General features: G+C 41.9%; 1 protein-coding gene across 1 annotated transcript in view; it reads left to right on the top strand.

The window, feature by feature from the left end:
• Positions 1 to 10,249, top strand: part of SMARCAD1 (SWI/SNF-related, matrix-associated actin-dependent regulator of chromatin, subfamily a, containing DEAD/H box 1) — a 496,186-nt gene extending 485,937 nt beyond the window's left edge. The window contains exon 17 of the mRNA XM_053700170.1: positions 9,785 to 10,249. Coding sequence (XP_053556145.1) covers positions 9,785 to 9,988 — 204 coding nt within the window. The 3' untranslated portion in view covers positions 9,989 to 10,249. The remainder of the gene's footprint in view (positions 1 to 9,784) is intronic.
• The last annotated feature ends 15,415 nt before the right edge of the window (positions 10,250 to 25,664 follow it).

The following is a 25,664-nucleotide window of genomic DNA, read 5'->3' on the forward strand; positions in this document are numbered from 1 at the left end:
TGGGGGCTTCTGAGGTTCATATTTTTTTCTGACCTTTTGTTCCCATACATATACTAGATTTTCTAGTTCCTTCTTCATTCTTGGTATTTGCAGAATTAGATTTTTAATAGATGAGGTGGATTTTTTAGGCGTTGGTTTATGGTAATAGCTGCCTGCCTTATTGTTTCTCACCCGTTTTTCATTTGTGGACTCCTTAGCTTGGGTATTGGTTCCCAAGAGTAAGGATTCCTATCACCTAGAAAGAAAACATAATTTATGCTTACCTGATAAATTTGTTTCTTTCTTGGTGGTATAAGAAACTGGGCCCTTTTATTTATTGGTTGGCAACAGTTATAGTATGCACCTCTTTACCGTGCTATCTATCTTACTACTTCTTCCTCGGCTATGCGTACTACTGGGAGAGAGATGGGAGTGGGAGAGATACTTAAAGCTTTGTTGTGGGGTGTCTTTGCCGCCCTCCTGGTGGCCAGGAAGTGAATTCCCATGAGTAAAGATTTTGTGGACTCTTACCACCACGAAAGAAAGGAATTTATCAGGTAAGCATAAATTATGTTTCCTTCCTAAGATAGGAAGAGTCCACGGCTTCATTCCTTACTGTTGGAAAATACAACACCTGGCCACCATGAGGAGGCAAAGAAACCCAGCCAAAGACTTAAATATCCCTCCCACTTCCTCATTACCCCAGTCATTCTTTGCCTTTCATCATGTTAGGAGGTGGCAGAAGATTAGGAGAGTCCTGAAAAATCGTATATCTGCCCTTCGAGACTGGAGTTTTAAGTAGTCATGTCTCAGTGAGAGTATTGATGAAAGTTAGAGTCTGGAGATGCAGGCAAAACCATCCAAACTACTGCTAACGGCTCCTAAGCAATCGGTGTTGACGAGTTTAACTGCCTGCTTTCTCTCACTCAAGTCCATGTCAGGAGCGCTGTTATAAGACTGTCACATTTGAGAGGCTGTGTTCTGTTCCACAGCATGGATCCTGGAGGTAAGATTGTTTCAATTTGTACACATAAAACGCTATAACAGAGTCACAGCATGGCTCCTTTATACCTTGCACTCCATGTGACTGGGTGTGGTCTATTTTCATTTCCTCCATTCCGGCTGAGACTTGAACTTGAGGAGAGCGTTTCCTCTGTTATATGTCTGGGTCTAAGAGGTGGTGAGTGTCCCAGCCATTGGCAGTATATAGGTGCAGTTTTCTACAATAAAAAAAAAAAACTTTTTTTATTTGTGTCCTTCTGTGGGTATAACCTGAGCTATGGAGGACTCTGACCTGTTAGAAGGTACTCCTCCTGTACTAAATCATACCTCTTTATATTGTGAGGAGGCCATGGTTTTCCCGCCCACTCAATTATGTTCCACGTGCCTTAACACCGTTATAAAGTCTAAGAAGGGAGACAAGCCTGCTAAGGCTCTTTGTCCCTTTGAGCCGTCTACCTCTCAGGAGTCAACGTCCTGTGAGATTACTACCCTTGCTACATTACTCCACATGCAGTTCCCCGTAGCACATCTAATCCTCCATCAGGAGGTGGCCTTCCTGCGGACTTTGCATTACCTCGCACTAACAAATGCAAGAGAAAGATTTAAACATAGCTCTCCTGACTGGAGACATCTAAATATTTATCAGCTTTAGCTATTATGTCCCAGTTATCGATGATGAGTTAAACTCTGTAGCTTCAGAAGGTGAACTTTCTGGGTCGGAGTCCTTAGCGTCTAAGCTTCCTGCTGCGGAGGAACCATCCTTTAGATTTAAAATTGAACACTTGCGTTTTTTATTAAAGGAGGTTCTGTCTACGTTAGAGGTTCCAGAGGCCGCGCTGCCTGAAGAACCTATGATACCTAAATTAGACCGAGTTTATGAAGACGGGAAAGTTCCTTTGACTTTTCCTGTACCGGTTAAGATGGCGAACATTATTAAGAACAAATGGGAAAGAATGGGTTCTTCCTTTTCCCCTTCGTCTACTTTTAAAAGGTTGTTCCAGGACTCTCAACTGGGTTTGTGTGGCTCCGTTACGAAGGTGAATGGGGCTATCTCTACCCTTGCTAAATGTACTACTATATCTCTTGAGGATAGTTCTTTGTTCAGAGAACCGATGGATAAGAAAGTGGAAACCTTTCTGAGAAAGATGTTTCAACATACGAGATTTTCTTCTTAAATGGGAAGAGTCCACAGCTGCATTAATTTCTTTTGGGAAATAAGAACTTGGCCAACAAGAGGAGGCAAAGACAACCCAGCCAAAGGCTTAAATACTCCTCCCACTCCCCTCATCCCCAGTCATTCTTTGCCTTTCGTCCCAGGAGGTTTGCAGAGAAGTGTCAGAATTTATTTTATCTCTTATGGAGGGTAGTACTCTTTGGCATGGGACTGGAGTTTTAAGTAGTCCTGTCAGTCTCTCAGTGAGGGCTTGGATGAAAGTTAGAGTCCGGAGATGCAGGAAGAATCTTTCTGCGAAACCATCCCGAGTTATGTTAACAGCTCCTCAAGCAATCGGCGTTGCTACTATCCGTCACACTTGAAAGGCCGTGTTCCTGTTCCGCGGCGTAGATTCCGGTAAGATCGTTTCATTTTACTTTCTTTATGAATCTACTGTAATTTATTTGTGTTCCCGACAAGGCTACCACCTTTCGGGTCTACCTTAACATAAGGGTCTCAGTGAGTCTTCTTTAGTATCTTGGAATCAAGGGTTAATATCTCCTGAGGGGGGTTATTGAACAGGGGGGTTTCTAATCATGTTTATGTGATTCAACCTGCTTATGTGTGGTGCTTACTGGCTCGTAGTTGGAACATTGAGGCCTTTGGAAATGACGCAACCTTATGGTTGGGCGCACTTTTTTGGACTATGCGGTTCACCTTGTGGTCGGGCGTGGTTACGCTCTGTCTTCCATTTCCGCATTCCTGACCGTTTGGCGAAGCAGAAATTCTAGTTCACAGAAGTCTGGTCATAGGAGGTGGTGAGTGCCCCAGCCATTATGGGTGTCAGGTGCCGTTTTTGTGTTACTCTTTAGTCCATATTTGCTTATCCAGTTATGGAGGATGCTGATGCTGAGACACTGTGCTGATACTTTTAATTTCAGATTCTGCGTTGATGAAGAATCCGTTTTGGCCTCGTTGACACATGTCAACCAGTTTTGTTCTGTATGCCATATGAGAGCGCCTTGTTCCTCGGGCTTGGGGAATCAAGGGTCAGCTAAGCCATCTGCCTCTGGGGGTCCCGTCCTCCGAGAGGCGAGTTCCCTACCGCTCCATACTTCTACATATGCGGGTAACCCAGTTTATGATTATTCCTCCATGCAGGGCGGCGTGTTCCCCCCGGAGGTTGCAGCACATTTTATGCGTGTTTGTGCTCGTGCCCTATTGTCCCGGTCTACAACCTTGGGGAGGGCCTGTACAGTTCCCTGCGGGTGTAACTGTCCCTGAGTGTTGTGCCTTTCGTTATAGAGTGGCGCATCTTCGCGTCCTACTCAGACATGTTATTCAGTTATTAAATGATCCTATCCTTCTAGGATATGGGAATTTTCAGTCTGCCTCGAATGGTGCACCTCAGTAGACATTTGGGGATGATTTAATCTCCTGACTGTTCTTGTTTGAGATCCTTCCCAGTTTGTTTGGATTAGGGCTCTATTCTTCTGATCCTGCGGTAGGCCTGTTTAATTATTGGGCGTTAACCTACGGGTTGCCTTATATTTGATTTTTATCCGGTTAGGATGCCTTTTATTTATTATTTTCCTTCGGGAATCTTAAACTGGGATCGATGCTCTCTGTTACTTTGGCGGAAGTGTTTTTGGGGACATGTTAGTCCTAGGTTTGTCTGTATCCTTCTTCCCCTCTGAAGGAGGATTTATGTGGCCTGACAGTTAGGACCCGGATGCAGGCTGGTCCTGTTGGGTTCAGTTCTGTCTTGTGGCTGTTCAGACACGTGGCGCCGTTCTGATTGGCTGGTCCGCTCAAGGTGCCGAGTGCTCATGTTATCATTTGTTTTTCATTCAACTAAGCATTCTAGAGGACCTGTGGGTCTACAAGGCAAGAAGTATTGTCTCAGTCCTTATAGCCTTCAATTTGGATGTCTGGATCAGTGGATTCTCCGCTGCTTCGTTCTATGGCGTCTGGTATTGCCGAACCCTAGTGTTCCGCTCCCACGTGGTGGAGAGTTGGAGTGCTTAGCACCTTCTTCACACGGTGTGGCGGTTTGGCCTTTTTTTCTCTTGAGGCTCGAGGATTGTCATCGGACTTGGTCCTCAGCAGCTAGTTAGTTAAAGGGTAGTTCGGCTGCCTTGCAGCGGTTGGGTTGCAGAATGTAACCAGCTGCAGCTATTGCACATCAAATGTGTACTGTCTAGACATTTTGATCTCCCACTGTCAACCCTTCGTTAGGCCTCCTTTTCGGGGCCTGGGAGATGTTTGTTCCCTGTTAGGGACACTGGGCGTGGTCTCCTTGGGCTTGTTGGGGGGTTCCTCCCGGAACTGGGGATGGTTCGCGCCCCTTCTCCCTGTGATCATCCATTTGTGTGGAGGTGATGTGGAGACCAGCCTTTGCTCGAGTGGTTTTGTCCTCGAGGTTTCCCCTTGCCTTATTGTCCTGGGGCTGTGGTGAGTCTAAAAGCTCTAGCGTTGTTGCACTACTTTTTACCACCTTGGCTCCCTGGAGAGTGGGACTTTGGCAAGGGATGGTCTCTTCCTTAGGTCGGGACTTGCAAGTTTTTCTTGTTATCCGGGTTGATCTGGATATCGCATTTAGTATCCCCTGTAGTCTGGGTTGTTATTCAGACGGGGTGCTAAGTTTGCGGGTTCTGTTTCTCTAAACAGTTGGGGGCTTGGACCTGTTCTCCCAGGGGGCTTCCGGTTGCTGGGTTTCCTTCAGCATTTTCCCTTGTGGATCCCGTTGTGGGTTGTTACCAGACCTTTAGGCTCCAGGGTTGGTTCGGGGTTCCTGGAAGCTTGGGTTATGACCTTTTGCTTGGATTCTTGATCTGGTCTTGGTTGGCCAGGTTTTCTGAGTGTCATTGCTCGTTGGGGCTTATGTTGCACCTTACCCGGTTTCCCTTAGCTTGCTATAGTATCCTTCGAATTCACTGCTCTGCTGGTGAATGGACTTGCAGTGTCAATGCTGCTACTATTGCACATTGGTTGCGTGTTAGCAGGCTAGTTTTTGGAGGAGTCACTTCAAGGGGGATTGATCTCTCCTTTAGCCTGTGGCTTCGCAGCTTATGGAAGGTGTTGCCTGTTAGCCCTTTCCCCTTCTTGGGTGAGAGCTTAGTTTCCTTTTAGAGAGATGTGGTCCTTTTCTTATGGCTTCTCCTGGTTCAGGAGTTGGGACCTGTGAGTTTCCCTAGCTGAGAGGGTTTCGTTGTGTTGGGTGTCTTGCTGGCTCAGTGTCAAGACTAAGTTGGACCTTTTTGCTAGATCCGTTGGGTCTACAGCCCTGTTGTCTGTTCTAAGGAGTCGGGTTGCACCCGTGCTCTGTTGTATTGGCTGTGGCCATTCTTTCGCTTGTTTTGAGCCAGTTTTGTGTTTTTCCTTGTTTCAGACCTGCCATCGCTGGGGTTGGCTAGCTGGACAGCTAGTTCAGCATTCTAATGCTCTGTGGCTACTCTGTACTGTAGCAGTCTGAGGGTTGCTATTTTGTTCCCTGGCAAGGTCTAATCAGACTTTCTTCCTTTCAAAGTTGATAAACTGAGCAGCGCATTGTGTCCTTTAAAAGGGATTAGCCACATTTGCATAGTAGCTAGCTGCTGGCTACCTAAGCTTACAAGCAGAGGATCTGGGATTGCTCCACCTCGGGTTCGGGGTTTTACTTCTCTTCTTGGGGGGGTCTCATGGAGGTTATGATCCCCCTTTTTTTTGGATGAACTGTGGGTAGGTCTAGCGGCTTGGATTGCCTAGAGGGTTCCCTCTGTCTGGGAGTTGGCTTTTGCACTTAGCATGTATTCTCTGTATCATCCTGAGGAGGGGAGCGTGTTCTTGACTCAGGGTTTTTTTGTCTGGGTCTGTTGCAAGTTTTTTTGTAGCGGAATACTTCTGTGTTCCGAGTTCAGGACTCTGTAAGGACTCCGTCCTCCGTTGTCCTTGGTGCTTTTGCACGACGTTTGAGAGACAGTTTTCTCTGTTTCTTTGCCCGGTCCTACACCTCCAGTTTCCTTGGTCTAGGCGTAGTCTCCCCTTGTTTGTTGGGACCCATTTGGGCCTTTGTGAGCTGGGCTCGCTCGTTCCCTCCTACTGTACCCTCCCATCTTGGCATTCAGTGTCCTCTATAGCTTGGGTATTGTTTTCCCAAAAGTAATGAATGCAGCTGTGGACTCTTTCCATTTAAGAAGAAAAACATAAATTATGCTTACCTGATGGAGAGAGTCCACAGCTCCCCACCTCTAATTATTATGTGGGGTTTCCTTATTTATTGTTCTGGCACCTTTCACCCTGATATGTCGACTACTGTTCCTTGTCCTCGGCAGAATGACTGGGGGATGAGGGGAGTGGGAGGAGTATTTAAGCCTTTGGCTGGGGTGTCTTTGCCTGGTGGCCAGGTTCTTTTTTCCCAAAAGTAATGAATGCAGCTGTGGACTCCATCAGAAGAAAAAAAAAAAAGATCAGGTAGGCATAATTTATGTTTTTTGTTTTACCCGGCGGCTGCGGTTGCCGGAGCGGCTACCTACTGGTGCGACTCTTTATCAGAACTCATTGAGGTTGAGTCTGCCCTCGAGGATATTCAAGACCAAATTAAAGCTCTGAGAATTGCTAATTCTTTTATCTGTGATGCGAACATGCAAATTATTCGCCTTGATGCAAAGGCCTCTGGCTTTGCGGTCCTAGCCCGCCGGGCGCTCTGGTTGCAGTCTATGTCTGCGGATATGACTTCTAAGTCCAGACTCCTTTCTCTTCCCTTCAAGGGAAAGATTTTATTTGGCCCAGGTCTGGACTCAATAATTTCTACGGTAACCGGAGGCATGGGTGCCTTCCTACCGCAAGATAAGAAGAACAAGTCTAAGGGACGAAAATCTTCTGATTTTCGTTCTGACAAATCCCAACAACTCCTCCTCCAAGCCCGAGCAACCCAAGACTTCTTGGAACCCGGCTCAGTCCTGGAATAAATCCAAGCAGAATAAGAAGCCTGCCAAAAACAAATCGGCATGAACAGGCGGCCCCCGATCAAGGATCGGTTGGTGTAGGGGGCAAACTGTCTTTTTTTTTTTTTTTTTTTTTTTTTTTTCAGACGTCTGGTTCAAGGATTCCTTCTCTCGACCTTGTCTACCAGACCAGAAAAGAGGCAGGCCTTTCTATGGTGTGTTCGGGATCTATCCTCCTTGGTGGTTGTTCTGGTGCCAATCGACAAAAGAAGTTTGGGGTTTTATTCAAACCTTTTCGTGGTCCCAAAGGAGGAGGGAACTTTTTGCCCAATTCTGGATATAAAGTGCTTAAACAAATTTCTCAGTGTCCCTTCCTTCCTTTTAATTCAGGAAGGCCAGTTTATGACCACTATAGATCTGAAGGTCGCTTACCTTTGTTTCAATCTACAGGGATTGTTCAAATCCACAAACTTTCTGTTCCTGAGGTTTGCATTCCTAGACCAGCATTTCCAGTTCATTGCCCTTCTGTTTGGCCTAGCTACTGCTCCAAGAATCTTTACGAAGGCTCTGGGGGCTCTTCTAGCCGTTGCCAGAACTCATGGTATTGCAGTAGCCCCATACTTGCATGCACCATCCTTTCGTCTTGTGGAAGAATTCTCTAAGTCCCTTCTCAGATTTCTTTGATCACATGGAGGATGGAAGATAAACTTGGAAAATAGTACTTATCCCAAGTACCAGTGTGGAATTCCTGGGTACTATAATAGACTCTCTATCCATGAGGATGTTTCTAACAGAAAAGTATATAATGTTAAAAGCACAACACTTTATTGAACATATATGCTTAAATGACAACACAATACATTAAACTTAAAGTGGAGGCTATAGGTGTGTGGGTATGTCACTTCCACTACATCTTAAAAATTCCTTTTGTACCTCCACCACAAATTAAAAACAGACAAACAATTTAAAAGGGCTGTGGGGTTATAGCAAGGGATATCTAGAATGATTTGTGTCTACCTATGTTTCTGGGTCATCAGATATTTAAATAGGTTATCTCAGTATTGAGTCCCAAGCTAATACCTAGTGTGAGTGCTGCCAGACTTCCTTAGATATTAATTACTGGGGTGATTTACTGCAGCTTACTGGAAATACTACTAAGCATTACTCATAATCATATGATCAAAAAAAGGCTTTTATTAAATGTGTACTTATGGAGTGGTATACTTAGTCAATTTTAATTGCATAGCCATAGTTATTATTCCCAGATATGTACCCAGATTCTGTCTAATTCAGATATATTTTATTGTATACTATGTGTGCTATGTGTGTATATATGTATAGATATGTGTGTGTGTGTATGTGTATATATATATATATATATGTGTATATATATATATATATATATATATATATATATATATATACACACACACACAATAGAAGGCACTCCCCGGATTTAACAAGGGGTGAAAACACTTTATTCCCTTATGTGTAACATTTCGTGGAAACACTCCCCGTCTTCATACAATCAATTTAACCAAACCTTAAGCAAGTATTTAAATACTATCTTACCTCATTAACAATCAACCCACATGTGAAGTCCAGCAGGTGCGTGGCCCGGTGTGCGTGTCATCAGACGGCGTCCGTTGCCTAGCAACCTGCCAGCATTTGTCAGTAACCATTACCATGTAATTTTAGACATAACACCTGTGCTACTAAACTTTACTTAAAAGCAAACTACTAAATACTATCAGTATGCACTACAACTAATTGACTAGACCGTACTTTAAATAAGTCAACACTAAACAATGTTAAAAATGTCTGCAAACCATACAAAAGATCAACTAATTACTTGCAGAACAGTTATATTGTCTATGCGCTAATAAATATGTTAAGCAATGAATGCTAATAACTATGCTGATATTAGCTGCACGCTCTCAAGGCATATCATACTCCTGCTTGCTCCTGTTTGTGTAAATGGTCTTTTCTTATGCAAAATAGGGGGGAGTGTCTTATTTGCCACTTGCAGTGGGCTTTCCAGCTACCTTTTCAACAGAGCTAAACTGAGAGCTTCTAAGTAAGTTTTTAAACAGTTTTATACTGGATTTTTATATCAGTATCTGTGCATCTTATTCTTTATTGTAGTGTCTATTACATGTAGTTATATGAAAATGAGTGAATACTGTCCCTGTAAGCTTTGGTTAAATTGATTGTCTTAAGACGGGGAGTGTTTCCTCGAAACGTTACATATAAGGGAATAAAGTGTTTTCACCCCTTGTTAAATCCAGTGATTGCCTTCCATTTTTTGTTATATTTGCATATTTGTAGTGCACCCCGGTACAATAACGGTCGTCGAAGGTGCTATGCCATACTAAACTATTTATCTATCTATATATATATCATGTCATAATATGTTTTACAGAAGTTAATTTATTAAAATTTCTTGGTAACCTCTCCCTTTTTTTTTTTTTTTTTTTTTTTTTTTTTTTTTTCCTCCTTAAATCTAAAGCCTAGTGGTGTAGTGGCATAGTATCAATCTTAGGACAACTATAATGGAAGCTAAAAAATGTATATCTAATCTAGCGGTTTACTCTTAGTTTTCTAATTGTATTCACAAAGAAATCTTGAGAAATTTATTTTCTACAAAACAAGGTTTTGTTTTTAATACATTTCTGTTAGCAAATTTTAACGGCTACTTTTTTTTTTCTTCTGCATCACTTTCTAGGCTAAGAATCGGTTACTACTGACGGGTACTCCAGTACAGAATAACCTCCTGGAATTAATGTCTCTCTTAAATTTCGTAATGCCGCACATGTTTAGCAGCAGCACCAGTGAGCTAAAGAGATTGTTTAATTCAAAAGCAGTAAGTGCTATACATCCTTACTTTAAGCAGTATATCACGGAAATCTGTAAAAAAATAAATATCTAAATATGTTCAAAATCACGCTTTTTTAAGGTTGAAGGGTTAAAGCGGGTATGTTTTTTGTCTTTATCTAGGTTGAATTATTGGGTTAATAGTTTAAAATTTGTAGAACGTTTCCAAGCAGCTTTGCACCCTCTTCAGGCATGATTAAAGGGACATGAAACCCAAAATGTTTTTCATGATTCAGGTAGATCATATAATTTTAAACAACTTTCTAATTTACTTCTTATTTCATTTGCTTCATTCTCCTTTGTTGAAGAAGCAGTAATGGGCTAGTAGGAGCTAGCTGAAGGCCAATGACAAGAGACATACATGTTCGGCACATTCTGAGCCTTCCTAGGTATACTTTTCAACAAATGATAAAAAGAGACTGGAACAAATTAGATAAAAGAAACAAATTGGAAAGTTATTTAAAATTGCTCTTTCTGATCCATGAAAGAAAAAAATAGTTTCATGGACCTTTTGTAAGGGTCATGAAACCAAAAAGCTGTGTTTCATAATTTAGATATAGCACACATTTATAACAAACTTTCAATTTTTCTTCTATTATCTAATTTGCTTCATTCTCTTTGTTGAAATCCATACCTCGTAGGCTCAGGAGCAGCAATGCACTGCTGGGAGGTAGCTACTGATTGGTGGTTGCACACATATGCTTCTTGTCTGTGGTTCACCTGGTGTGTTCAGGTACCTCCCAGTAATTCATTGCTGCTCCTTCAACAAAGGATACAGAATGAATGAAGCAAGTTTGATAATAGAAGCAATTTGGAAAGTTGTTTAAAATGATATGCTCTATCTGAATCATGAAAGACATGATTTGGGTTTTATGTCCATTTAATTCTGCCATTGAAGGTACCATTTTGTTTTAATTTATTTTTATTGTAAACACCAAACTAAAGTTAAAAAAGAATCTATAGTACGTTGCATGTTAAACAAATTTAGGATTTACAATCCAACAGTGCTAAAATTGTATAACATAATATTTAAGGTGCAACACATATAAATGGTTATAGAAATATAGGCATATATTTTGATACAGACCGAATGGTCCCAAAATTCAGTAAATAGAAAACCAAAAAGACCCTAAGTCCATATTTAGCAGGTTACATTTAGAAATATAGATTTTGTCAGATAAGAGCTGTAGGCAAGTGTGCCCGATATTTTGTAAAAGTATAAACTTATCTAGTTCGTAGGACAGCCTTATGCTTATCACAGGCATTCTTTGAAGTCCCCCACAGTGTTTGTCATTACCACCTCTTCTGGAAGTTTATTCCATGAATCGATCACCCTTTTTGTAAAGAAGTGCTTCCGCAAATTATTCCTGAATCTACTACCCTTCAGCTTGAGATCATGACCCCTTGTTCTTGATTTTTTCTTTTCATGAAAAATATTCACAGTCTCAGCTTTACTAAGCCCTTTAATATACTTGTAAGTTGCTATCATATCACCTCTTTTCCTTTCTCTTCTCTAAGCTATAGATATTTAGGTCATTGAGCCTCCTGGGAAGTTTTATTTTTTTAGACCATGTACCATTTTAGTAGCCCTCCTTTGCCAGATTCCAGATTCCAGTTTGTTTATATCCTTCTGGAGATATGGCCTCCAGAACTGCACACAATACTCAAGATGAGAGCTAACTAATGATCTGAAAAGTAGCATAAGAACCTTACTATTTCTGCTGCAAATACCTCGACCAATACAACCAAGTATTCTACTGGTCTTACTCGCTGCAGTACTACATTGTTTACTAAATTTTAAATCATCTGAAATCATTCCCAAATCCCGTTCCTCATTTGTAACAGTCAGTAAAGTGTCATTGAGTCTGTAATTAATGAGTTTGCATTTTCTTCCCTAACTGCACAATTTTACAATTTGTAGTGTAATAAGTGAAAGCAAAAGATTTAAACTAGAATTAAAGATTTGGGTAAAGTACACACTGTACGAGGCAAAAAATCTTACTATTGTAATTGCTTTTGTCTAGATGCTTTTCCCTGTTGTAAAGATTTAGGTTGGAGCCCTTTGCTGCTGCTTGTTTAGGTCATTCGCAAAAATGCAGAAAAAATTAATGTAAATATATAGTTCTTTTTAATAATGCAACAATTATTTCCTCATTACAGACAATATCCATTGTTAATAGTACAGAGTTCACAACACAAAATTTTGCCAGGTGGGGGTAGTGTAATATTTTCTAACATAAAATTTTCTGCTATGCAAAGCACAAATTAATTACATAATTTAACACTAAATGTATTTAATAATTTGTGCAATAAAAATTAAACATTTTCGATATTGGCCAATTTTAGCTTAATACTGGCTAACATTTTAGCTGGGTAGTTCACCCGCTATAAAGATCCTGGGGAGAACATTGTAGTATAAACGTGTATTTCCTTCTAAAGGTGGAGAGAGTCCACGGCTTCATTCAGTACTTTTGGGAATAAAGAACCTGGCCACCAGGAGAAGGCAGACACACCCCAGCCAAAGGCTTAAATAGCTCCCCCACTCCCCTCACCCCCCAGTCATTCATTGCCTTTCGCCACTGGAGGAGGGCAGAGAAGTGCCGAAGATTCAGAGTCTCTTAAGGAGGGTAGTACTCTTCGGAATGGGCCTGGAGTTTTAAGTAGTCCTGTCAGCCTCTTGGTGAGAGCATGGGTGAAAGTTCGAACCCGGAGATGCAGGGAGAGTCTTTCTGTGAAACCATCCCGACTCATTTTAACAGCTGCACAAGCAATCAGTGTTGACGAGTTTCGCTGCCTGCTTTCTGCACTCAAGTGCATGTCAGGAGTGATGCTTCTACCTGTCGCACTTGAAGGGCCGTGTTCCTGTTCCACAGCATTGATTCTGGTAAGATCGTTTCATCTTTTATACACAATGATAACACAGAAGCCAGGGTCAGATAAATGTGTGTAAGGTGGCGCAAACTAATGACGTTTCTAGTACAATTTATGACTCCACTTGCTGAAGAAGCAGGTTAGTCACACGAAAAAGGGATGCTTATATGCGCTGATATATTATCTTTTTAATTATTAATTCTTGATTACTGTGCCTTAAAGAACAGAAAAAGTTTCTGTGTGTTAAAAATTAACCTTTATTGGTATCTTTTAAAAAAGACAGCTTTTGTGGATAATGCTGCCCTTGAAAGTTAAAAAACACTCTCACTGTGTTTTTGTGAATAAACAGCATATGCTTAATGTTAGAAAATTACAACTGATCTTAGTCCAGCTTTAAGCAATAAATTTCAAATGAACAGTATACTAGAGAGCTATAATAAAACACAGAAGCCTCTTAGGCATGTTCGGCTCTTAATAGTATCTGAATTATTATTCTCATATATGTTGAAATCTATGTAATAGGTATGTTCATAAGCTCAAAAGTTGCTATTTATGCTATCACAATCTGAAGCGGACGCCGACCTTATAATATATCTAGGTACAAAAAATATATTGTGTACCCCTGGTGGTTGCAGCTTATGAATAGCGAATAAAAATTAACTATTGTTTGAGGCGGAGCTTAGCCACGCTGGACGATGGCTGCATTTTGCTAGAGCTCCTATCTCCCTTCCCGGCAAAAACAGCTCCAAAAGCATGTAATAGCTTCTAAATTCCCCCCTATCCCCTCCATTGGATTTCCTGAAGCTCCCACAACCCTTTCAATGCCGCTATTTAACCAAATATAACGGTGATAGTAACTTATCGGTGCCGGAGGAATGAGGGACTAACTGCAGACAGCTCCCACCCGATATCATCAACCATTACTTCTTGGATCCCCCCGCCAGCACATACTCCAAACTCCTCATTAGCCTGGATCACATCAAGACGGTGTAAAGCCTTCAACACCGGGCGGCGGACAACTCACTCCAAATTGGGGCATACTGAACTAACCGCAGATCTCCCGGTCGCCATCTTGCTCCCGCGTGGCCGCCTGCAATCACTTCTCCTCCGATCGCCTACAAGACGGAACAGGCCAGGAAAGCTCCGGAGATAACCTGAGACACAGCAGTGAGTACCCTAACAACGAAATCACACCAGGGGCCTGCACCACCAGACCGGGGACTCGTTCTCCCAAATATAGCAACAATAGGCTCGGTGGGAGATAGTGAGTAGTTCACACACAGAGACAGGGGGATTCTTGAATTCACACTCAAAATAAGTAATATAACCTTGGGGAATTATATTATTCCGGCACCCTAAGCAAACTACCCCCCTTACAACCAAGAACCCACAACTATAGACCAGAGGCATAACTTTCATCTGTATCACATACAGTGCCACCGGACACCCTCATTCCCCCTACAGCAATCCTAGAACGATACTATTCCACAGCTTCTCATATATTTACAATCCAAAATTAAAACAGAGGCCTGCTTTTGCAGAAAGGGACACTGATCGGTTTGCTGCCTGAACTGACTGCTCCCTGTTACTAATGTGATGCCTTGCAAAAAGAATAATAAAACAGATAAACCTGCTGCAAACAAAACCCTAAACCACTACCTCAAACCTGTGGAGACCCACATACAAACTGCTACAGCAGATAAGCCACCCTCTCCCATACCTGGGCCCCTACAAATGGAATCAGAGGAGAATCCCATAGACATGTACCTAACAAAAAAGGACATTACACATCTCTCCTCAAAAGAGGACATCAGGGAAGTCATGCAGGAGATGAGAAGCTTGTTTGGAGACCTACGCAGGGACATAGGGGCACTAGATCAGAGGGTAGTCACCTTGGAAGAAAAACAAGCATCTACAGAAACAAAAGTTCAGACAAACACTACACAATTAACTGAACAATCCCACCAGATCAACATTCTGGCGGACAAACTAGAAGACCTAGAAAATAGGTGCCGACGCAGTAATCTGCGTATAAGAGGAGTCTCAGAGACTGTTTTTCCTCCTGCTATAGAGGGCTACCTACAAGCATTATTTAGAATTATAAAAGATGACCCAGCTGCAGATGACATCCCTATTGAGAGAGCTCACAGAGCTATTAGATCTAAACCACCCCCAAAGGCACCACCAAGGGACATCATAGTCAAATTCCTGCGATACAAAGACAAAGAGGACCTTCTCCGCTGCGCAAGGGCCAAACACCCAATCTATCACGCAGGAGAGGAAATCTCTTTATTTGCTGACCTCTCTCAAGCTACACTACAAAAAAGGAGAGAAATGGCCCCCCTTACCACAGCATTAAGGAGACACAAAATCCAGTATAGATGGGGCTTTCCTGTATCCCTCATAGTCTCCTACAACAATAAATCAGCTAATTTTAGACCAGGGGACGACCTTGACTCCTTATGCAAAGAACTCTCATTTCCATTCGTTCTAAAAGAGGTCAGCGGGCCAGCCCCCGGCTTACCAGAAAACCACAGACCTCGTCAAGCCTCTATACATGAGTCTGCATCAAATTAAAAGGCCCTGTTGAATTCTATGATAACTCCCCCTATTACCACCGACCTCCTCTGCATGAGAAATCACTTCCCAGTGATACTGGAAGAAACTGGGAACAGGGGAAAGCATAAGAAGAAAAGAAACAGAAGATAGTTGGAGAGTTAAAAAATAATAAAGTTTAAAGTGACTGAACTTACCTTCACACTTTTGCCTGCCAGTGAAGCCTGAGCTTCAAAGTTTATGTTTCTAGACACCCTAGCAGGACAATGCAGGGCCCTCCCTGCAAGTGAATATGTATCCTTTTTTGCACTAAGAACTATTTGCTGTGTCACCAAAGCTTTTTGTTGTGTATTTAATGTGTTCATGATTCTGCTCCCTCAAAAGCAGTGTTAGTAATATTGTTCTTAATGTTTGATATTTATATATGTTCAAATGGTTACAGCTGTTATGGTCTTTTAGACCCCTCTGAGGCCTATAACACCCCACACTGGGGTTGAAAGGTAGGATGTGATTTATTGTAAACATGATCCAGACAGTTAAATAGGTCTTTCCAAACTCCTCTCTCCCTTCCTTCCTCCTCCCCTCTCCCCCCTACCCTATCATCCCTCCCCCCCCCATCCCATTTTCCCTCCCAATTGCTCCCCCCACCCCCTCTCCTTTCCTCTCCTATCCACTTCCCCTATTCCTTCGAAAACTAGAAAAGAAACATACAAGAACGGGAGCTCAATACTGCTCCAACCTATTCGAAATGTCTAATTAAAATTGATTAGCAGTAACCTAGATTCCTACATTCTATTATGACAGTTGAAATGTTGTTTGTTTACATGTATAACCAGTTTTGTTTGTTGAGAGCATCCCAGACCCCTCCAAGGCCTGATATGCTCAGTATAGGGGGGGAACAATGGACTAAATTTTAATCCTATCTACACGAGACAGAAGAAAGGGGCGATTCCTGCTCTCTTCTACTCTACTCTCCCTTCCCGTAACCCCACCTATTTCCTGCTGTTCTTATTCTCCCCCTCCTTTCCCTTACATTCTTTCTCCTCCTTCCCTCCCTCTCCCCTACCCTCCTTCCCCCTCCAACCTCGTCTTTCATTCTCCCCCTTTTCAACTTAACATAAGTGACATGCCTTTTGGAACCAATGATTATTCAGCCCTATCCCTTAACAAGCCGGACAGAGAGATACCCCCTCCAGGTGTCTTTACTTTCTATTTTCTTACTTGTACTCTTAACAAGTGTTCTTATTCCACACTTCTTTCCCTTTTTTTTTCCTTTTTCCTCTCTCTTTCTTACCTCCTGACCCCCCCACTTTCTCGTGACCTCTGAGTGCTCTATCTCATCTAAACCTTCCTCCTCATCAATTATCTACATACCCCTAATCACCTTAATCCTTCCCCACCCCCCCCCTTTTTTTTTTTTTTTTTTTTTTTTTTTTTTTTTTTTTTTTCTTCTTCCCCCCCACTAGCACGGAACCCAACCATGGCGGGTAAACTGAGCAGATTTCAAGAACATAACTTGCTAATTACTACTATTAATGTCAAAGGCCTTAACAGTCCTGGTAAACGGTCTATAGCATGCAGGGAGTTTTCTAGATTAGGGAGCCAGATCCTTATGGTTCAGGAAACTCACTTTCAGAAAGGTAAGGAACCTAAATGGAATACCCCGCAGTATCCCATCACCAGTTTTGCTTCAGGACCCCATAAGAAGGGAGGGGTGGGTGTCCTGATCCATAGATCCCTCCCCTTTCAGGTTGCACAAATTGATAAAGATCCCGAGGGACGTTATATCCTAATGACAGGTCAACTATACGGCCAACAACTATCATTGCTGAACATCTACGCCCCAAACCAGGATCACACCACCTTTTTTAAAAAGATCTCAAACTTGATCTTAGACAAGGTCAAGGGGACCTTATTCCTGGGGGGAGACTTCAACCTGGCATTTGATCCAGGCATGGACTCATCTAGAGGAGTCTCATCTATCCCTAGGTCCAAATTGAAAACTATAAAGCAACTATTTCACAACCTACACCTGCATGACACATGGAGGACCTTACATCCACAAACCAGAGATTACTCTTACTATTCACCCCCTCACAATTGCTACACTAGGATAGATCATATCTTTACTGACGCCGACGGCTTATCACTGACTACCCAATGTAAGATTGGCCAAATAACCTGGACTGACCATGCACCAGTCACCTGCTCAGTTCAATGGCCTGACCTTCCTATAACATCCAAAATTTGGAGACTGGACGATACCCTCTTAGAAGACCCCATCGCGCTTGCAGACCTGAAAAAGGAAGTTGTGGAATACTTTTTGCTTAATGACAACTCGACAGCTTCGCACCAATGCGAATGGGAAGCCCATAAATCCGTCATGAGGGGTATATTCATCAAGCGTAAAGCTAAGATTAGTAGGCAAACTAGAGAGAAACACACAAATCTTCTGAATAGAGTGGGAACTCTAGAAGCGGCCCATAAACGTAACACTACTAGCGATACCCTTAGAGACGACTTGTTTAAAGCTAGAGCAGAGTTAAAAGCACACCTGATAACAATACACCAACGTAACGCTCTCCACTTGAGGCAACACTACTATGAGGGAGGGGACAAACCAGGCAAAGTTTTGGCTAGATGTTTGAGGAGAAAACAGTTATCCTCTTATATTCACAGCCTCCAATCCTCGGAGGGTCATTTAATGAAAAGCAATAAAAACATAGCGTCCACATTTAGACACTACTACAGCAATCTATATAACATTCAACAATCTGGGGCTCAAACACAGGGAGAGGCTCAGCCCTCAGAACATATTGACCACCTTGACAGCTACTTTCAGGGACTGGACTTGCCCACCTTAAACGATGAAGGGAAAACACACTTAGAATCACCCATCACAATTGAAGAAATACAACAGGCAATCAAAGATTCCCCATCAGGGAAAAGCCCAGGCCCAGATGGTTACACAATGAGCTATTACAAGAAACTATCGGAAGTTCTATCCCCCCATCTATTAAAATTATTTAATGATTTAAGAAGTAACCCATCTCTATCTAAAAATCTATTAGAGGCCCATATCACCGTTCTCCCCAAGCCAGGCAAACCTGCGACTCGTCCTGAAAACTTCCGTCCCATCTCCCTCATCAACACTGACATGAAAATCCTAGCTAAAATTTTATCTACCAGATTAAACAAATATCTCCCCAATCTGATATCCTGTGATCAATCCGGATTTATTCCGGGTAGGGAAGCCAGAGACAATGTCATCAAGACCATTCATCTCATTAATTTTGCTAAGGCCTCGGGTACACCTATGGTCCTTTTCTCGTCTGACGCAGAGAAGGCCTTCGATAGGGTTCGCTGGTCTTTTCTGCGTCGGGCTATGACTGAGATGGGAATTCCGGAATCTTTCCTACATATGGCCTTCGCTTTGTACTCCAATCCTAATGCGAAGATAAGAGTGAATAACACCCTATCAGAGCCTTTTCTCATAAAGAACGGAACTAGGCAGGGCTGCCCACTATCCCCCTTGCTTTTTGCCATCTCAATAGAAATTCTAGCCCAGAAAGTTAGGAACAACACTAAGATCAAGGGCCTCAGAATAGGTCACATAGAACATAAACAAGCACTGTACGCGGATGACATTTTGTTCTCCCTGACAGAGGCGGAAAGCTCCATGCCGGAGTTACTGGCAGAGCTGGAGGTTTACGGGAATGTATCTAACTTTAAACTTAACATATCAAAATCAGAAATATTGAACATCAACACCCCCCACAAAATTATACAGGACATTAAAGACACCTATGGAGTTCCTTGGGCCACACATACACTAAGGTATCTGGGTGTCCAACTGACATCCAACACCCAAGATCTCTTTAAATTTAACTACTGCCCCCTGAAAATTGATATAACACGAGACTTATCCTCCTGGAGAAACAAACCCCTGTCCTGGCTAGGAAGGATAGGGGTGATAAAAATGAATATCCTTCCCCGGATTTTATATCTAATGCAGGTACTGCCCATACAACTCTCAGACAACTATCTCTCTCAATTACAAAAAATAATAGACCAATTTATATGGGCTGGTACCCACCCCAGAGTCCCAAAGAAAACACAATACCTTCCTAGAGATAGCGGGGGGTTAGGGATCCCGAATCTTTTAGCTTATAAACAAGCAATAGCTCTCCGCCACATAGCAGAATGGGCTCATAATACTGAGAATAAGACATGGCTCCAGATAGATAGAGATATACTTAAGGTAAATAACGTAGCAACTCTGGCCTGGACCCCGGCACAACAGAGACCTAAACACACTCAACAATACCTCATTACAACACATATTCTATCGGAATGGGACAGAATCATGTCCACCACGACACATATATCTTCAAAAATAGGTCCGCTCTCTCCGTTGATAGAAAACATTGATCTTCCTTACCATAAGCTGAAAAGTAAAATATTGACCCCATATCCTCTCAGGACTGGTTCTATCAGTTTCATTTCTGAGGAGGGTAAGCTGAAAACACAACAGACTTTAGCGGAGACACATGGGGGAATTTTCTCCTCATGGCTCCATTATAACCAACTGATGCACTACATCTCACACCACAAACACAGACCAGACTTCGGAAGAACCCTCACACACTTCGAGAAACTCTGCACACAAACTAGTTACCCTACCCACTTGATTTCCAAATTATATAAACTCATTGCTGCTCCCTCCACAGCCTCTCTCCCATCATACACAATCTCATGGCACCGAGAACTGAACCAAGACATTGATTCTGAAACGTGGTTAAGAGCATTTAAGCTCATTAAGTGCTCCTCGGTTTCGGCAAAAGTACAAGAAATTCACCTTAAGCTTACTAGCCGATGGTATTTGACACCATTAAGATTGAGCAAGATGTTCCCCGGCACAACTAACACTTGTTGGAGAGGGTGTGGGGAAGTGGGTTCTCTCCTCCATATCTGGTGGAGTTGCCCCCGCTTGACTTGTTACTGGAGAGCGGTGTTCCAGGCTATGTCGGAAGTGTTGGGTACAGCGGTTCCGCAAGTGCCTGAGACATTAATATTCTGCTCTATACCCCAACTAACAGCAAGGGGCAAAAGAGCTCTGTTTTTGCTTATGATGACAGCGGCCAAAAAGATCATTCCAAAATACTGGAAAACACAAACAATCCCCTCAGAACAGGAATGGCGGAGTCAAGTGGAGGATCTGCTATTGCTAGAGAGATACCATTATCTGAAAGTCCACAAATTAGATATCCATGAACTTTTAGTAGCATACTGGAACAAAACTATATAGCGATGTTGACCACTTAGTTGGGGACTGGGGTCTACCTCCTTCCCCTTCGTCATTAATTTTTTTTTTTTTTTTTTTTTTTCTCCCCCTCCTCTCCCCCCCTCCCCCTCTCCTCTTCATTCCTTCTATTCTAATGCTTTCTCTCTTTCACTCTCCGGAATCTTCCGGTCACCTCTAGTATATGCATATACAATGTCATACATTCGTTTTGAATGAAAAAAGGAAAATGAGGTTTCACCTCTCAAATAGGGTCCGAAAGAGACCATTCACTCACGGTACATTTCCTAAATGAAAAGGACTATAATGGACTGAAGATTAAGTCTCACTATTGTAAAGCTGGGTTGTTACAACTCTCAGTTCGTAATATCTTTAAAATTATGTACCAATCATTGTCAATGGAACTATGTTTTTGTAGTGTACTGATGTTTGTTTCAACTTTTTGTGATTTGTTTGGTGAACCTTAATAAAAAATTTATTAAAAAAAAAAAAAAAAAAATTAACTATTGTTTAAGATAGAAAATATTAACTCCAGAATGTAGTGAGTAAAGCTTACAACAGTATGATATCAGGATATAGTATCTTTTATTGGTGGCTGATCTCTCCATTAAATAACACTGGTTGTGGTAATAAATGGCATAGTCTTGCTCATAATACTTAATGAGTGATACTTCAAGTAATATTAATGATACTGCAAAGTATGCAAAAGTTTTGCTTCAAAGATGTATATGGGTTAATCAACTTTTGTTCCAGACCATAATCTTTTATATTACAAACTTATAATATTATTACTGATCACTAGATTGTATGGTTCCACCAAGTGAAGGGCTAGTGAATTATTACTAGTATTGTGAAGATTATAAACTTAATAAAACGCTGTGTGACTGAATTGATTCTAGGCTGTAGTTAGAAGGCTGGTTCTTTGCAGCATATATATTAGCTAATGCTAACTACCGTCAGTATTGCACTAACACATAAGGTTGTAACATAAAACAACATGAGAGAAAACACTATCTCTCTATTGCAGAGTAACATATACCAAACCAAAGCTATATTGTTATTATTATTATTATAAGTAGCTAAATTAAATTAAAGTATTGAGCGTGCTTATTTTTTATCCTAAATCAACATAGAGTTCGTATAGCTGTCATTTGCGTCTTTGCAAAGCTAAAGCGGCTAAGTCTTATGCTAACATTTTTAAGTAAAGCTTGCTTGTATTTCTATATTTAAACAACGAGTGAGGCTGATTAAAAGTAAAGGAGGCCCCTGACGCGGCGTTTCACTAACGCTTCCTGACGTTTCTACTCAGTGGTGTGGGCGTATCATTAAATATATATAATATAATAAGAGGGTAATATACCCTACTAAGACTAAAGAACTGATGGGAAGGTCCTGCTATATAATATTCCCTACTGGGACTGAAAGAACTAAATGAATGAATCCTACTGTATATTGTTGTATAAATGTGTTGCTGTCTGTAAACAATCTGATATTAAAAAATACTGATGAAAATATAAATATATGCAGTTTATTAAACAATATAAGGTATATACCTAAACAGCTTTAAATACATCAATATAAAAAAATATATAAGTAGAAAATAAATAAATAAAAAACACCGGTGTATCAAATTGACTATATAGAAAGGCTGCAAAGCTCTACAGTTCCAAAATAACACAATTTCAAGGCTGTAATCAACCTATTTAAAACGGAATTAAAACAGAAATGTACAATGGCAGTTGAAACAAATCGTAACACAATCTTAATACAATCCTATCTCTATATATCTATTGGCATTATTAGGTTTTGGTATGTCAATTGGCCCTCAGTAGTAACTTTCTAAATAGAAACTTTGGTAGGTAATTTATCCAATAACTTATTACTCAGGTTAAAATGTCCTGTTACAATATAGCAAGCTTGTATTGTGGTAAGGGTTTGATGTGGCAATATTGGGGTTTTACACCTCTCTGCACATTCGCATCAGTTTGTAGTGTATATGCATATATAAACTTATTGCTCAGGTTGAAATGTCCTGTTTCAATATAGCAAGCTGATAATGTGGTAAATATTTAATATGGCAATATTGGGGGTTTTCTACACCTCTGTTCATTCACATCGGTTTGTGGTGTATGTAGTTTAAAACCCTTAATTGCAGGTTCTTAGAAAATTGCAATTAGAAGTTAGTGTAGTATTTGTAGTTATCCTATGTTAGCTTACATACAGTTTGATGTTGTGTATGTTCTCCTCTGTTCAACAGTGCACTGTTTCAGATTCCTTTCTCATCGGACAGATGATTCCGGTGGAGTGCCGTGGCTTCCAGCCTCCGTTTACTGGATATCTCAATGGGGTCTTTTCTTTGGTGTTTCTTTGCTCCTCAGTAATGGAACTCCACTGTGGTTATGTGAACAGTGTATCTCGAGGTCGCCTCCAGCCCACTTGTGTCTTTTACGAGTGTTCCCAACTCGGTCTCTGTGTCTACCGGTTGTCTCTCTCAGGAACCTCGCGTCTTTTGGCCGACGCTTTACTCCTCTGGAGCCTCACTGTTTAGCGGGTTTTTTTGCTGCTCTCTCTGTTTGAAATCCGGTTTCTATGCGTTTCGGCATTCCGCCTTTCTCAAGATCTTGAGTAACAGATATTGATGTATTTAAAGCTGTTTAGGTATATACCTTATATTGTTTAATAAACTGCATATATTTATATTTTCATCAGTATTTAATATCTGATTGTTTACAGACAGCAACACATATATATATATATATATATATATATATATATATATTATAAAACATTATACAGTAGGATTCATTCATTTAGTTCTTTCAGTCCCAGTAGGGAATATTATATAGCAGGACCTTCCCATCAGTTCTTTAGTCTTAGTAGGGTATATTACCCTCTTATTATATTATATATATATATATATATATATATATATATATATATATATATATATATATATAATGATACGCCCACACCACTGAGTAGAAACAGCATTAGTTTGCGCCACCTTACACACATTTATCTAATATTTAAACCTTTTGGGAAAGTTTTAAAGGTGAGCAGTGTTTCACACTAATCAGGTTTGATATTCAACCCCTTATATCTTTGACAGAAGACTGGGTCACAGTGTGGCGCCTTTTATCTTATGGAATCAAGGGTTAATATTCCTAATAAGGGGATTATTGAACAGGGGGGGTGTTATACATGATATTGTTTGTGTTATTGCTGCGTTATGTGCGAGATGTGGCTCTGGAAATGGTGGAACTTCAGGTTGACTTCCGGGAGTATTTGCGCGGCCAGTTTTGGCGCGTTTTCTCCTTCGTTCAGGGGTGGTCCTGCGAGGCATCCCAGGTGACCGGGAGTGGCGGTCTTCACTTTCTCTGTTGATCAGCGGCATAGGAGACAAAGCGGTTTCTGTAGTCCGGGTCATAGGAGGTGGTGAGTGCTCCGGCCATGGAGGATATAAAGGTGCCTGTTTATTAAGCTAGTCTAGTCCATAATAAAAACGCAAGCTATGGAGGACTCTGGCTCGTTAGAGGGTACTCCCTCTTTAACAAAGTCTCATTCCTGTGTTTATTGTGAGGAGGTTCTTGTAGATCAGCCTGCTCAACTATGTTCCACATGCCTTGATAGAGTTGCGACATCTAAAACTAAAGGGATGTCTAGTACTACTAAACTGTCCACCTCTGAGGGCTCCCGTCCTGGGAGGTGCATTCCCTGCTTTCATCTCTGAGTGCACATGCAGCGCCCCAGGGTCCAACCATTACTCCTACGGGAGAGATTCATTGGCCGTCAGATTTTGCGGATCAACTGCAAACGGCGGTATCGAAAGGGATTCATGCCTTACCATGTTTTGCTAAGTGCAAGTGTAGGGCGTATCATGGCAGCCCGACCCAAGGGTTGTCTATGCCTATGGAAATATCAGAGACGTTATACGATGACGAGGCCCACTCTGACTCTTCGGAGGAGGCTCCTGGGTCGGAGTCCGTGTCATCTCATCTTCCGGCTGCGGAGGAGCCTGACTTTAGGTTTAGGATGGAGAATTTATGCTTTTTGCTGAAGCAAGTGCTTGCTACTCTGGAGGTTCCGGAACCGAAGCTTCCGGAGAAACCTTAGATTCCTAAGCATGATAAGGTATATGAGGACAGGGTGGTGCCTCAGATCTTCTTGGTTTCTGTTAAGATGGCTAATATTATTAAGAATGAATGGGATCAATTAGGTTCTTCCTTTTTCTTCCTTTAAGAAACTGTTCCCCGTTCCGGACCCTCAATTCGAGCTGTGGGGGACTGTCCCTAAGGTGGATGGTGCTATCTCTATACTCGCAAAGCGGACGACTATTCCTCTTGAGGATGGTTCGTCGTTTCAAGAGCCCATGGATAAGGAAAATGTGTCAGCACACAGGGTTTGTTTTTCAACCGGCAGTGACTGTAGCCATGGTTTCCGGAGCTGCGACATATTGGTATGAATCCCTGTGTGATATGGTCGAGAGGGAGACTTCCATCGACGAGATAAAGGATAAGATTAAAGCGTAGGAGGTCACCAATTCTTTAATTTGTGACGCCAATATGCAAATTATTCGGCTCAACACAAAGGTGTCAGGATTCTCCGTTTTAGCTCGCAGGGCTCTGTGGCTAAAGTCTTGGTCTGCGGACATGACCTCTAAGTCGAGGCTGTTGTCCCTGCCTTTTCAAGGAAAGATTCTGTTTGGTCCAGGATTGGATTCGATCATATCCACGGTTACGGGAGGCAAGGGAGCCTTCCTACCGCAGGATAAGAAGGCTAAGCCTAAAGGATCTACTTTTCGTCCCTTTTGTGCGGACAAGGCCCAGCGCCAGCAGCCCGCTGCGAAAGTGGATCAGTCCAAGGGAACTTGGAAGCCTGCTCAGTCTTGTAACAAGTCCAAGCAGAACAAGAAGCCTGCAGAGACTAAATCGGCATGAAGGGGCGGCCCCCGATCGGCCTGGTTGCAGGACGTTCAGGACCCTTGGGTTCTGGAGGTTGTCGC

The sequence above is a fragment of the Bombina bombina genome, chromosome 2 (assembly GCF_027579735.1).
Source record: "Bombina bombina isolate aBomBom1 chromosome 2, aBomBom1.pri, whole genome shotgun sequence".
Taxonomy (NCBI): Eukaryota; Metazoa; Chordata; class Amphibia; order Anura; family Bombinatoridae; genus Bombina; species Bombina bombina.